Source organism: Corylus avellana, chromosome 6 (genome assembly GCF_965113065.1).
Source record: "Corylus avellana chromosome 6, dhCorAvel1.hap1.2, whole genome shotgun sequence".
NCBI lineage: Eukaryota > Viridiplantae > Streptophyta > Magnoliopsida > Fagales > Betulaceae > Corylus > Corylus avellana.
In genome coordinates, this window is record NC_142495.1 from 21,542,822 (window position 1) to 21,558,342 (window position 15,521).

General features: G+C 34.1%; 1 protein-coding gene and 1 pseudogene across 1 annotated transcript; one reads left to right on the plus strand and one right to left on the minus strand.

Annotated features, from left to right (window-relative positions):
- Positions 1–5,713: 5,713 nt before the first annotated feature.
- LOC148585017 (uncharacterized) lies at positions 5,714–8,633 on the minus strand (annotated as a pseudogene).
- A 555-nt stretch (positions 8,634–9,188) lies between these two features.
- Positions 9,189–9,719, plus strand: LOC148585018 (uncharacterized). The gene has a single exon (XM_088517656.1). It carries the CDS (start codon positions 9,189–9,191, stop codon positions 9,717–9,719), a length of 531 nt encoding a protein of 176 aa, XP_088373782.1.
- The last annotated feature ends 5,802 nt before the right edge of the window (positions 9,720–15,521 follow it).

Consider the following 15,521-nt stretch of genomic DNA (forward strand, 5'->3'; position numbering starts at 1 on the left):
TATTTGATTGTATACAAGACTATATTTATGGAGAAAAAGTCTGAACGTTACATGTCTCTTTTACTTATATATTAACAACAATCATAATTGTAACTCTTGTCACTTGAATTCTTATAATTATTGTCTCTTGAACTCTTGTAACTATTGTTTCTTTAACTCTTGTAACTTTTGTCTTGATACAGTTTACGTAATACTTATCACGTTAATCAATATACAATCAAATTTACATGTTAAATTTTGTTTCATGTGAAGAAAGTTATAGTAAAAGTTATAATACCCTAAACATTTTCTGAATTATTTAGGGTATTCTCTTAAATACATTTCTTTTCAACCATAATTTTGAAAAATATGATAAATAGGAAGGTGACAAATATTGAATTGTTAAAAATAAATATTGTAATAAACTTCCATATGATAAAATCTGAATAACTTAATTTCAAAACAATGATTGAGATTCAAGGAAATTTACTAATCATGAGTAGTTTCCTTCTTTACGAAAAAGAAAACCATAAAAGTTTAAAGGCCTCATTTGACAATGTTTTTTTTTTTTTTTTTTGGGGGGGGGGGGGGGAAATTCTTTGCTTTTTAACTCTAAACTTAAAACACTCACCAAATACTCAAAATTATATATATATATATATATATAGAAGAAAACCATAAAAGTTTAAAAGGCCTCATTTGACAATGTTTTTTTTTTTTTTTGGGGGGGGGGGGGGTGTAAATTCTTTGCTTTTTAACTCTAAACTTAAAACACTCACCAAATACTCAAAATTATATATATATATATATATATATATACAATCCCTCAAGAAGAAGGCAGCTGGATGTGAATAGGTGAGGAGACCCATGGCAGCCTGTCCTTTGACATTGCAGGGCATTTTTGTTTTGAAATTTTCCATGTGAAGGTGATGGTCATCCCAACCGTACCAATTCCAATCGCATGCATTGGTTGAAACGAGCTGAAAATTTCAACTGAGATGAACAACTCCCATCCAGCCTCCAGCTTTGAAGAAAATGCCAATGCATTGGAATGAACATTATATATATATTGAAAACAGTTTCTTCTCTAGTATTGTCCTACAAAACTTTGGTAACATCAACATTACTTTTCCAGAATTCTGTGAACTGATTGGTAGCATGCAATTGTCTCATATATATATATATATAGACGATTTGCAATTTGATTATTTGTCACATTTCTTTTCCTTTACTATATCATTTGAGCTTCTTCTCAGTCCTTGTGTGACAGTGGTACAGTGTGTGACAATGGTACAGTGATTAACGGGTTACAATTTAGGAGTTTGACCCGTTTAATTACATGAGTCGGGTTATAGTTAACCTATATAATCTTATATTCTATGTATGCATGCATCGATAAGACCCACCTAACATGTAACATTTAGGGTTGAAAATTTTTGACACAATCTGCGAATCCAATATGAACCCAACACAAAATTAGTGGATTATAATTAAAGGGTTTAACTTGTTTAATTAAATCAATCAAATTATACTCAGAGTTTGTTTGGGAGTGCGTTTTTAAAAAAATAATCTGCATTTTTAAACTAAATCGCAATTTTTGAATGTTTGGGGTTGCGATTTTAAAAACGCAAATTTTAAAATCGTGGAAAAATCCGTGATTTCTATAACCTTAGTAGGTTGTACTTATTTGAAAAAGTGTGAATTTAAATCAAAATCATGATTTTACTTAAATCAATATTTGGCGCAATATTTACCTATTTGGCCATGAAACCGCAATTATATACTAATGTTATCAAAACACTAAATTGAATAAAAAAAAAAAACTTCTTAACATGTTTTACCAAACGCCTATGCGATTTTAAAAAGTAGCGATTTCAAAAACACAATTTTTAAAATCGTACTTATTGAAATTACACTCCCAAACGGACCCTTAATCAATACACTCTACATATAAACACCCCTTACCTTTCCTTTAACAACAGCTGTCGACCATATTTAGGGAAAAAACAGTGTTGTCCCCGTCAAGAGTAAGTGCTTCTTCAATATATATATATATATATATATATTTTAATCCTAGGTAGTTGATTGGAGGCAAACCCACCAAAAAACTAGCACGAGGAGCAGCAAGTAAACGAGAAAGAAATGGGTACGACCAACTCTTTTGTGGCTAGCAGTATGTTCAGCAACCAATTATGTCTCCATCTTTTCTTGTGTAGTCAATTTCCAACACTTGTGTTTGTGTTTTTTTTTTTTTTTTTTTTTAATTTTATGTAAATTAAAACGTTCTTAGTTGAAAATTTTTGTTAGGAAAATAGTCAATTTTCCATTTTTTAACTATCATCTTGAAAATAATTTTCATCGACTATTATTTTACATCACACTAAACATTGAAAAATAGGAAAACTATTTTTAAAAAATTATTTTATGTCTAAACCAACGGAGCCTAAGATTATTTTTCGTTGTTTGACATATAGAATATAGGAAAAACTACACTTATTTTCTCAAACTTGCACCCAAATTGCATTGTTCTCCCAAATTTTTAACAATTGTAATTGACACCAAACCAATTATCTCCTTCACTTAACCCTCCATCAGAAATTTACGCTAAATCCAATTGAAATTTTAAATATGACAACAATCCCCTTCCATCAAATAATTTATTTATTTATTTTTTTAAAAAAATAATAAAGAAAACACCATGGCCGTGGATTTCCATGGCTTAGGAATTTTATTTTATTTTATTTTATTTTTTTTTTTTTTAAAAAAAAAAACTAAAGGCATAATTGTATTGTCACACGAGGAAATAGGGGGATAATTATGGATATTTTATTTATTTTCTGTCGGATTTAACAAAAAATTCTAGTAGAGAAAAATTAAGCGAAAGGGTTAGGTAATTTGAGGGGCCAATTGTAACTTTTTAAAGTTTAGATGAAATATTGCAATTTAAGTGTAAGTTTGAATGGGATAAGTAGAGTTTTCCCTTTAAATTACTTAATATTATTAACAATATGAATCTACTATAACTTGTTTGCCATAGGGTAAGGGCGGTTTTGGAGCTATAGAAATAAAGCGACTACTTAGAACTAGTGGGAGATTGAGTTGAAAAATAGAGCTAGCTTCTTTGTATAAAAAACGTCTAAATGAGAATTTTTAAAAGAAAAGAAAAAAAAAAAAAAAAAAAAACCTCATTTTCAAGCTTTTCTCGGCACACAATTTTAAGTTGTTTTTAGAGTAAAAAAATTGTAAATATTAAAATGTATTTTAAAGTATTTAACGCAAATTCCAAATAGAACCTTCATTATTTATTTACTTGAGCGCATGGAGCCTGGAGGGACAGGGAACAAAAGTCTACAACTTACTAGCTTTGATAGGAGCTTGTCAATTGCAAGTCATGAACTCGTGTTTCTCGATTATGGAAGCAGTAGCATCAAATTTTTCCTGCTACTCGATATGATCAAGAATATTTGACCCTCAAGGCCTAAAGCTTTGAATGGTAGGTCACGATCATGTGCCTCCATGGTCCATAAAGATGTCTATTTGATAAATTAAAGAAAGTTTTAAGGGAGATGTAAATTAAAGTGCTTGATTGTCACAAAAGCCCTTGGAAGGTAGATTTTATTTCCTTTATGATCCGATATTAATATTATTGATATATATTTTTTAGTATAGGTCGATTTATATTTCTTTGTATAATTTGATTTAGATTTAATATTTATAGTTGAATAAGTCAACCCATTAATAAAAACTTACAGAGATGCATTTCAAATGGGTTGTTCTTAGTCCGTAGTGTATACCACTTAGCTATAGAGAGGCAGGCTGCTTCACGTGGGGGAGCTTCCACCCAAGGACAAAGGAGTGAGATGTGAAAGATATGCTGGCAACTAAATGTTCCCAACATTGTTAAAATGTTTGTATGGATCGAGGGCGTGCCACAATCTTCTCCTACAAAAGCCAATCTATTTCAGAGGGGGGTGACTACTACCCCACTTTTCCTGACAAGAAAACAAAGAGAAGAACTGATTCTCTTTTTCTTATTCAATGAATGAATGTGATTACATTGAACTCTGTTTATATACAAGATTATCAAGCTAACTAATCAGCAACTAACCTAACTGCTTTCATTACATGTGATGCACACGTGCATGAATATTAACTAACCAGCTGCTATCTAATTATCTTCCTAAACTATAAAACTAACTAAATAGATTAGTTTAATACAGTTTGATACGCCCCCTCAAGTGGAATGTTCAGCAGGATGGAAAATATTGATGACATTCAACTTGGACAACATAGAATGAAAATCTGTGCGAGAGAGAGGCTTGGTAAGTAAGTCAGCCAGCTGATGCTTGGACTGGACATGTAATGTGCGAATCAAACCAGTAGCAATTTTCTCTCTTACAATGTGACAATCAATTTCGATGTGCTTAGTGCGTTCATGGAAGACAGGATTGGCAGCAATATGAATAGATGCTTGACTATCACAAAAAACCAAAGCTGGTTGATGAAGTTGAAGCTGCAAATCTTTCAGTAAAGCATGTAACCAAGTAAGCTCACAAGTGACAGCAGCCATGGATCGATACTCTGCCTCAGCAGAGGATCTTGAGACCGTATGTTGCTTCTTGGATTTCCAAGAGATTAGGGAATCTCCTAGAAAAATACAAAACCCTGTGACTGATCTACGACTATCAGGGTATCCGGCCCAATCAGAATCACAAAATGCCTTCAAATGTAATTCTGAAGAAGCCGAGAAGAAAATGCCCTGTCCAGGAGAGGATTTAATGTACCTAAGGACCTTGTGTGCAGCATCAAGATGAGGCTGACGAGGAGAATCCATGAACTGACTTAACAATTGCACAGAATATGATAAATCTGGCCTTGTAATTGTAAGATAAACCAGCTTTCCCACAAGTCTTCTGTAAGTGGTTGGATCAGAAATCAATTCACCTTCTTCTCACTTGAAATTAGCTTCCATAGGAACAGAAGAGGGTTTGCATGCAAGCATTCCACAATCATCTAAAACTTCTAAGGCATATTTGCTCTGTGATAAGGAAATGCCCTTTGCACTTCTTGCAATTTCAAGCCCTAAGAAAAACTTCAATTCTCCAAGATCTTTCAAACTAAAAGCAGAATTGAGAAATTTTGTAAGCTCTTCTATAGCTAGATTGTCATTACTTGCTATGACAATATCGTCTACATATACAAGTAGAATAATAAAAGAGGTTTTCTTTACTTGAGTAAAAAGAGAGTAATCATACATGGATTGAGTAAAACCATGTTGTATAAGGGTAGAAGAGAATTTAGAAAACCACTGTCTCGAGGCTTGTTTAAGACCATAAAGTGATTTCTTAAACTTGCAAACTTTAGATGAATCTTTCAAACCAAAACCAGGAGGTAACTTCATAAAAATCTCCTCATCAAGGGATCCATGCAGAAATGCATTATTGACATCCAATTGATGAAGATGCCAATTATGAATTGCTGCTAAAGCTAGAAGACATCTCACTGTGGTTAATTTGGCAACTGGGGACAATGTATCACTATAATCAAGACCTTCTCTTTGTTTATACCCTTTTGCAACCAAACGAGCTTTATACCTCTCAACTTTCCCATTGGCTCGATATTTGATTTTATAAACCCACTTGCAGCTTATAGGGTGCTTATCAGAAGGCAGATCAATAATTTCCCAAGTATCATTTGCTTCAAGGGCATTGATTTCAGTTGCCATGGCCTCACGCTATTGAGGAGAAGATACAGCTTGATGAAAAAACTGAGGCTCAACTTGGGATGAGACAGCCAAACTAAAGTGTTTGTAAGAATCAGAAAGCATACTGTAATCAAGGAAAGAATTGAGTGGAAAAGGAATACCTGAAACAGAAATATCACTCTTAGGATCAATTGAATTGAAAGATTGAGTAGCTAAGTTACAATGATACTGTTGCAAATATCCAGGTTTACATTTCTACCGAGTAGACTTTCTGATGCAGAAACAGGAATTGAACTAGTGGGAGTTGGAATATCAGACAAGGAATGTGGAATCACAAAGGAACCATCAGAATTGAAGTGATGAGGATAAGCAAAAGGAAAAACAGACTCATGAAAATGAACATCTCGAGATATAACCTGAGTTTTGGAAGTAAGATCATAAAGTTTATATCCCTTAATGCCATTAGGATATCCTATAAAAACACAAGGCTTTGCCCTAGCATCAAACTTATTTCTATTTCGATGTAAAGTAGAAACAAAACACAAACAACCAAACACCCTAAGATGATCATATGATGGAACTTTGGAGAGCAGAAGCTCATAAGGAGACTTATTAGAAAGATTTGGAGTAGGAATTCTGTTGATAATGTGAGTGGCTGTTAAAACACAATCACCCCAAAATTTAAGAGGTAAATGAGCTTGAAAACGCAATGCTCGAGACATATTCAGCAAATGCTAATGTGTACGTTCCACAACAGAATTTTGTTGTGGAGTTTCAACACAGCTAAGTTGGTGAATTATTCCATGAGAGTTAAAGAAATCATGCATGGAAAACTCAGTGCCATTGTCAAATCAAATTGTTTTGATTTTGACCTTGAATTGAGTAAGAACTAAGTTGTAAAAGGTTTGAATGATATTGCTAGTTTGAGATTTAGAATGAAGTAAGTAAACCCATGTATATCTGGAAAAATCATCAACTATGGTAAGAAAATAGTGACTTCCATTTATTGATGAAACAGTAAAAGGTCCCTACAAATCACAATGGACCAATTCAAAAATAGAACAGGAACTTGAGGTACTAATAGGAAATGAAAGCCTACGTTGCTTAGCTAAGGGACAAACAGTACAAATGGTAGGAGAATTACATGGTATGGCAGGGATAGAATCATGTAAAAGTTTGATTCTGGAATTGGAAATGTGACCTAACCTAAAATGCCAAACATCAGCAACTGAATTTTTAAAAGGAGTTAAAGCAGAAACATTAGCTCCAGGTGAAATGAAAGTCTGGGCAGCAGGTGAATGTCTCCTTGATTTAGGCAGCAATAGATGAAACAAGCCACTCTTCTCTTCACCCAAACCAATCGCCCTCCAAGTGAGTAAGTTCTGTATGAAACAATGTCCAGAAAGAAAAATAATGCAGCAATGAACATTGTGAAGAAGTTTACTAACAGAAATGAGGTTGAATGAAAAAGATGGAACACACAAGACATTATTGAGAATGAAAGAGTCAGAAATTTTGATAGTCCCTATGTGAGTCAACAAACTGACCATTAGGCAACTTAACATTTCTAGACACTTTTGCAGTAATATAAGTGAAAAATGATATGGAACTAACCATATGATATGTAGCCCCTGTGTCTATAATCCAAACAGAAGTTTGAACATGCATTTGTGAATGCAAAGGTGAAAAAACAGAATATTGTTGGTTCAAAGAACTACAATATGAAGATGAAATATTACCTACCATGTTTGAAAACAAATGATCTTGAGTAGATGAAGCAGGGCCTACATGATTGGCATAACTCATATCATGATTCAGATTCTCTTGTGGTTTGATCAGATCAAGCAACTGACGACATTGATCTGGAGTAATATGCAGTATAGGTTCTGCTTGAGATGTTTCCTGAACTTGATTAGCAGAGCTAGCTGAGTAATTAATTTGGCTTCTTGGTTTGTAACCCAGTGGATAACCATGTAACTTGTAACACTTGTCAATTGTGTGGCCAGAGAAACCACAATGAGTACAAGTGGGGCGTTCCCTGTGGTTATATGGCTTAGAGAAATGAGGTGGAGGTTTAGGAATGGCTTTGGAAATCATGGCAGTAGGCTCAGAATACAAAGGAATTGTACGAGAGAAAGAAACCAAACGTTGTCTTTCTTCTTGAAGAACCATAGCAAAAATTTTATTAATGGGTGGAAGAGGATCAATCAGAAGGATTTGACCTCGAACACTGGAAAAAGAATCGTTTAATCCCATGAGAAACTGAAAAATATATTCTTGAGAATGAAAATCAAGAAGAATTTTCAAACCACCACAAGTACAAGTAGGAGGAGGACGAAAGCTAGAGAGTTCATCCCACAAACTCTTAAGCTGAGTAAAATATGTACTTACAGAATTTATACCCTGCTGGAGAGAGGACAATGATCTCTTCAATTCAAATACTCGTGGTCCATTGCTGTGGCTAAATCTCTCAGTCAAATCACTCCAAACAGCAGATGCAGTGTTGAGGAACAGGACACTGTTTGCAATCTCTCGGGAAACAGAATTTAGTAACCATGACAAAACCATATTATTGCAACGCACCCAAGAATGTAGGTTAGGATCACCTATAGATGGTTTGGGAAGACTTCCATCCACAAAACCAAACTTGTTCTTGGCCACCAGCGCCATATCCATTGATCATTTCCATGTGACAAAGTTGTCACCATTCAATTGTTGAGAAACAAGAATAGTTCCAGGACTGTCTGCATGGTGAAGAAAATATGGACTTTCTACAGAAGTCTCATGAGGGCTGCAGAGGGTGCAGAAACCAAAATATTATCGCCCATTGCAGGAGATTGTTTGAGAGAAAAGAAAAAAATGAAAAATAGAGGAAAAGCTTTGAAGGAAGTTTAATGGCGGAAGAATGGAAAACAGAGGAAGGCATGAACTCTTACTGTTCTGATACCATGACAAGAAAACAAAGAGAAGAACTGATTCTCTTTTTCTTATTCAATGAATGAATGTGATTACATTGAACTCTGTTTATATACAAGATTATCAAGCTAACTGATCAGCAACTAACCTAACTGCTTTCATTACATGTAATGCACACGTGCATGAATATTAACTAACCAGCTGCTATCTAATTATCTTCCTAAACTGTAAAACTAACTAAATAGATTAGTTTAATACAGTTTGATAGTTCCCAATATGCAACTTAGAAGAGGGAAGAGTTGAATATATCCTGTGGTCTTGCCCATCAGCGACCGACATGTGGGGGTACGACTCCATCAAACTACAAAAAAGTACGTGTGATAGAAAGGACTTCGCGTAGCTCTTTGAAGAGATGATAGATTGTTGTGATCAAGCAGAAGTTGAAGTTTCCGCGATTATGGCAAGGAGGATTTGGATGCAGCGTAATGATGTAGTCCACGGGGGTTTGTTTACTGCTCCCACCCAGGTTTATATGGATGCTGTATCCGCACTGGAGGATTTTCATAGGATAAATGCTTAGTTTGAGGAGATGGGAAGATCAAACCAGCAAATTCCAAAAGTTACGTGGCAGCCACCTCCCATGAATTTAGTAAAAATTAATTGGGATGCAGTTGTAGATAAGAAGAACACAAGCATTGGCCTGGGGTTCTTAGCAAGGGATACTAATGGTAGATTTCTGGTAGCTTGTGGTATAAAAAAGAAGATGGCAAAAGATTCGATAGTGGTCGAGGCTCCAGCTGCCCTTCATGCGGAGATTTTTGTCAAAGAGCAGGGGTTCTTGAATGTCATTTTTGAAAGGGATGCATTAGAGATTGTTACTACAGTGAACTCAAACGAGCCATGTTGGAGTGGCTACAATCATTTCGTGAAAGATATTAAGCAATGCATGAGCTCTCTGGACACGTCAACTTTTATTCATGTGGTTCGGGGAGCAAATTCCGCTACCCACGGTCCAGCTAAAGAGGCCTGTACCCATGTCATCGATAAAAATCGGTGGCATTCTATTCTATCATGTATTGGTGGTATTATTAGGAAGGAGGAATTTTCCCCCTTTCCTTGATTTGCTCTAACTAAGCTTGAATAAGATTACAAATTTACTCAACCAAGTTTATAAAAATGACATGTGTCCTTTTAACATGTGAAAAACACATGCTTTTTTAATGTCAGAGACAAAATTGGAATAAATTTTATTTAAAACTAATGTACATTTCACATGTTATTAAAAAAATGGACCCATGTCATTTTTATAGACTTGGTTAAAAGAAATTTCTCCAATCTAGTTTAAAGGAAAACTCCGTCCAAAACTTAATTCTATTGCTTAGGCACTCGCTACTGCTTTTTTCCTTCTTTTGACCCATTCACCTCCTCCGTAAGGGCTCTCCATTGCCTCTATGTGGCTTTTTTCGATGGAGGAGGGATAGACCTCTTCACCTCCACCTAGTGCGGCCGCCCCTAATACCCCCTTTGTTACCGGGTTCCTTTTGTGTTTTCTATTTTCACCACGAAGACGTTCCTCCTCCTCGTCATCACTCTCTGACTGTTCTCCTCCCTCAGTTGTTTCACCATGCTTGGTTCTACAGCGGATCTCAAATCCGGTTCTCTCTAGGCCCGATCTATTTCCCTTCGTTCCTCCATAGCCTCGACACTGGGCTCCCCGGCCTCCCAACTCTCCACTGCTGCCTCCACTTTCTTCCTTTGACCACCACACGTTGGCGTGTGGTCCTCATGCGCCGACGCATGTTCGCCAAGCTGCTTCCAGAAGCTCCTTCGCCAATCCTCCTCGGCCCCACACTCAGTTGAAGTCGCTGCTTAGTGGGTTTTTTTTTCACTTTTTTTTTTTTTAAAAAAAATATATATTTTTTCCATACATTTTTATCTTCCTTGTGTTTTGTAGCTTTCTTTTTTGTATTTTGCTGCTTGTTTGTTTTGTAGATTACTGTCTCCCTACTTTATTGTGCTTTGCATTTCTAGTGGAAACTTTTGTAGCCACTTTAGTGGTGGATCCTCTTTCTCCAGTAGTCTTTGTATCGGACTATGATAGTGCATTTTCGGCTTCAACCTCCTTTAGGTGGTTGTTGCTAGTTTTAAGTGGGGGCTCAGATAAGTTCGCCTTAATCTGTATCTCTTTTGCTTTTATAACCACCTTAAGCAGTCCCTTGAAAGGACTAGGTCACTCGTTTGACCAATTTCTTATTGTTTGTAATTATTTTTGCACTATTTTAATTTGTTTTGGGTCTGTCGTTGGAGAACCCATAATTTTTTGGTTTTAGGATCACCCACTCTCTCTTCCTTTTAGATTAGGAGTGGGAAGGATATCCTTTGTAGCCATTTTCCTTATTCAATTAGATAAAAAAAATTGACCCTTTAATATAACGATTGACTCACATGTATGCTATTTGTGTTAATTTTTGAGTTGTTTAAAGTATCTATCAGTTCTTCATGCGTTTTATAAGTTTGTTTGTGGATTTCGGGAAATTTCTTTCAAGATTTTCATCTAACATATGTTTGTTACTTGTTAGGATTAGATTGAGTCTTGGAGGGATCTTGTAATCTCATTCATGTTGTAATTATTTTTATCACCAAATGGTAAAAGGGAGAATTTGTTAAGTTTTTTATTGGTTTATTTAGTATCCAAAACATGTACCTGTATAATTTGTGGCTTAGGTAGATTTGTACTTAGGATTCGGCTGAAGAATGCTCAAGAAAATCAAGTACAAGGAGCTTTGTTTGCAACAAAATACTTAGATAGTGAGTTTCGTATGCAATGTTGTTTGTTGATGTCTGGACAATGCCTAGCAAGTGAGTTTCGGTTGCAGGCCTGTTTGCAAATGTCCTAGACAATTTGGGTCAGTCGCACATATTTGGACAATTTTGTGAGACAATTTTTTGTCCACTAAGGCGTTCGAAAATGTCTAGTCATAAAATTGTTTTAAGGGTTGAAACCTTAAGGATGTTTGGACGCCTCCACAAAAAACCTAAATAGACTTTAGGTTTCAAAGCTAATTTTTACAAATCTATAAAAGGACTTTGAATACATGATTTTCAGTGAGCTAAGCATTGTTCTTCCATGATGATATGGATTGTTTTCATGCATTGTGAGCTTAGCAATTATTTGTCTACAAAGAAATATTGTTCATATGAGTGTATGAAGTTCAATATCTTGGAGTGATCAAACTACATCAAGTTTTACATCAACAAACCGTTTGAAGTCTACTGATAGGTCGTTGAAGAGTGAACCTATCACTCCCGAGTCCTTCCGTGCTTAATTTGATTGGCAATATCACACACATGATAGTAAATTGGGCGTAACTCAGGCTATGTGCGTTAGAATTGTGTATAATACCCTAATTCGGAAAGCTCTTTTTGGTACACACGCCATGGTCACCACACTATTCATGGTGACCGCATTTTCAGGATCAAAGTTTATCGTTTTCACCTTCAAAATTTTATTTTAAGTTATTCTCTGCCATTTCTAGGATATAGTTATTCTCTTTTAGGGGTGGCTAGGCTTTATTCTTCCACTATTTATGATTCTTTTTTCCCTTCTCCTAATCTCTTTTTACCTCAATTTCTAAGTCTCAAATTACTATCCCATTTTTTCAGATATTACTATTTCTATATGGTGTTCACATATACTTAATCTAATATTTTACTCCACTATTTTCATTTCCATTTTTTTTTTTTTAATTTGATTTGTCCATGGTGTTACAATCTCCCTGCTTCATCCCAACCTTCCTCCTCTAATGACAACCACACCCAAAAAGAAACCTAGCTGCCCCTTTTCTTCATCACCACACTTTTTCAACTTTCACTTGCCATCCTACTTGTTTCGTTGTAAATTCCTCTCCCATCTCTCACGATTGCCCTTGTCCCTTTACATTATAGCCTCCTAGCAATTCCTTTCCCCACCTTGCGTTTGTGGGTCTTTTGTGGGATTTGTTTTTAAACTATTGGCAACGGTATTTGATTTTTTTTTTTTTTTTTTTTTTTTTTAACCAAACAATGGAAGATTCAATATTTTTTTCGAATATATTTTCGACTAAAAATATTTTTTTCTTATAAACTATTTTCTGTTGAAACAAGATGTCTTATTCGTTGAAAGAATATATTATTTGTAAAAGAGCCTTTGATATTCTTGAAGGAAGATTGAGAAAACAAATCGACTCTTTAATTTCATGAAATGTTTAATTTCTTGAGATATCATATAGAAGTGAAAATGTTGTGGTCTTTTGTAATTTAAATCTCATTAAATTTAGTACCTTGTTTTGATTGAGAGGGAGAAGGAGTAGAAAATTCTTCATTCAAGATAAAAAAAAAAAAAGGAGCAAGGATTGAAAATGATTTAAAGGAAAAAAAAATGAAAACAATGACTTCAGTAAATATATTTATGTTTATTTTAATTTACAATTAATAATCATTTAATCAGATAATACTAATTGAATTGTAAAATTTATAGAATTCAACCTTTTAATCATCTTGACTCTATTGCCTATTCATGACCTCGTGGATGAAGAAAATGATTGCCACATATACCGTTTAGGAATATGACCTCGACAAATTTAAGTACATTTTTCTTCACTTGATGATGGTGAGTGAGCAAGCAAGTGAAAATGGCAATACTCATAATTGATTTAACAAATAATGGAGTTTAAAATGATTCAAAGGCTCCGTTTGTTTCAGTGTAAAAAATTTACTAAAATATATTTTATGTATTTTTCATTGTTTGGTGCGACAAAAAATAATAGTCAAATTGAAAATATTTTCGGTTTGACTAAAAGAGCTTATTTAGTTTAGAAAAATGGTATGTTTTTAAATTGCGTAAGCCATTTTTTGAGTTTGAGTTTATCATTCTCAGAATTAGAACAGCGATGAACCTCCACTATGTAATTGTTGGAACACCACAAGACCATTGATGGAGCTCCGCTGAGCCATCGCCGAACCAATCCCAGTATCTTGATTTCTAATGGCAATGCATCGTGGTCCCATATATATATATATATATATATATATATATATATACCATTAAACCTTTGTCGGATCATCGGGCCTCTACCAACCCATTGTCGAACCACCACTGACTATAGCCAAACAACCTCAACCACCATTGTGCCACCAATAGGCCCTTGTCGGACCACTCCCAAGCCACTGCCAAACCACAACCACACCATCATTGGACCAGAATTCGGCCACTACCAGAGCATCACTAGGCCACCATTGGACCTTCTTCAACTGTTGTTGAACCACAGTCGGGCCACTATTAGATCTCCATCAGACCACATGTGGTGTACATCTGGGCCTCGTTGAATCATAGCTGTGCCACCCCTAGACCATCGCCAGACCACCATCAAGCCCCCACCAGGCCACCATCGGACCACCACCCGACCTTCGCCTACCATTACCAGACTATAGTTGTGCCACCATTGGGCCACCACCATTAAAACTCAAAACTTTTAGGTTACTTGTTTTAAGAAGTATTTATATTAATATTTTTTCTGTTATGAATAAAAATTGATTTTTATAGGTTAATATGATTGAATGAAAATATAAAAAATATTTGTGATTTTTCGTATGTGCCAAACTTTGGAAAATATTTTAAAGAAAAAAATGATTTTCTTGAAAACAATTTTCAACAAAAAATATTTTACACCAAAATAAACAGAGTCAAAATCTTTTTATTTTTATTATTATTTTTTATTTTTTATTTTTTTTTTCTCTTAACGAAATTGAAGGAGAATAATATTTTTATTTATTTATTTATTTATTTGAAATCGAGAATAGGAGTTATTAAGCCACCTAAAATTGATTTATCTAATTTAATTATTATTGATCACTTGCCAATGTTGTGCTCCTTTTTCTCATAAACAAGCTTAGAAAGAAAGTGATAATTGCGAATGGTTAATAAATTAAATTTCTTTGTCAAAGATTTTGATAACCCTGTAGATGGAAATGTTCTTGCTTCATGTTTTAATTTTCTTTTGGGTAAAGTCCACTTAACCCTCTCAAATTATCACCTAATTGATCATGTCCCATCAAACTTTCAGTTGTGATAATATTGTACTCCCCAAACTGCCAAAACATTGTTAATGTCTCCCTAAGGCTAATAAAAGGATAAAGATACCCCTATGAATTCAAAAAAAAAAATTAATTTGTATTTTTTTTTAAAAAAAAAAAAACAAAACGAAAATTATTTAAAAAATGATTTTTTTAAACAAAATTTTTTTGAACAATTTTTTTTTTTTAAAAAAGGAAATTTATATATATATATTAATTTTTGAAACGAAATTTTTTTTAATTTTTTTAAAAACAGAACTTTTATTTAAAAGAAATTATGAAAAAAAGTTTAAAAAAAAAGGGAAAATTTTTCAATTTTTATAAAAAAAAAATCGATTTTTTTTAATCATTTTCTTATAAAAAAGATTTTTTATTTTATTTTTATTTTTTTATTTAAGTTTTAAGGTTTTTTTAGAAGTTTTAGTATTTTTTTTTTTTACTTTACTAAGGGTAGTTTTGTCATTGTGGTGAACATTGACAGTTTTTGATAGTTTGGGACAGACATTGTCCCAATTAAAAGTTTAGGGGAGATATTGTCAATTTGGTGGTAGTTTGAGGAGGGTACGTAGACTTTCCATTTTTCGTTTTTAAGAAAAAAACAGACTTTATAACATTTTTTTAATGCTATTAATATGTCACTTTTCTAATATATTTGATGTGACCATGAAATGGATCCCCTTCTTCAAAGAGATTACACAGAATCTTTGAGTAAATACTTCAAATTTCTCACTCTAAAACAGTCCAGCTCACTTTTTGAATTCTAAATTGTTCTTTTTTGGAGTTTCAAGATTAAAATTTGGGAAATAATGTC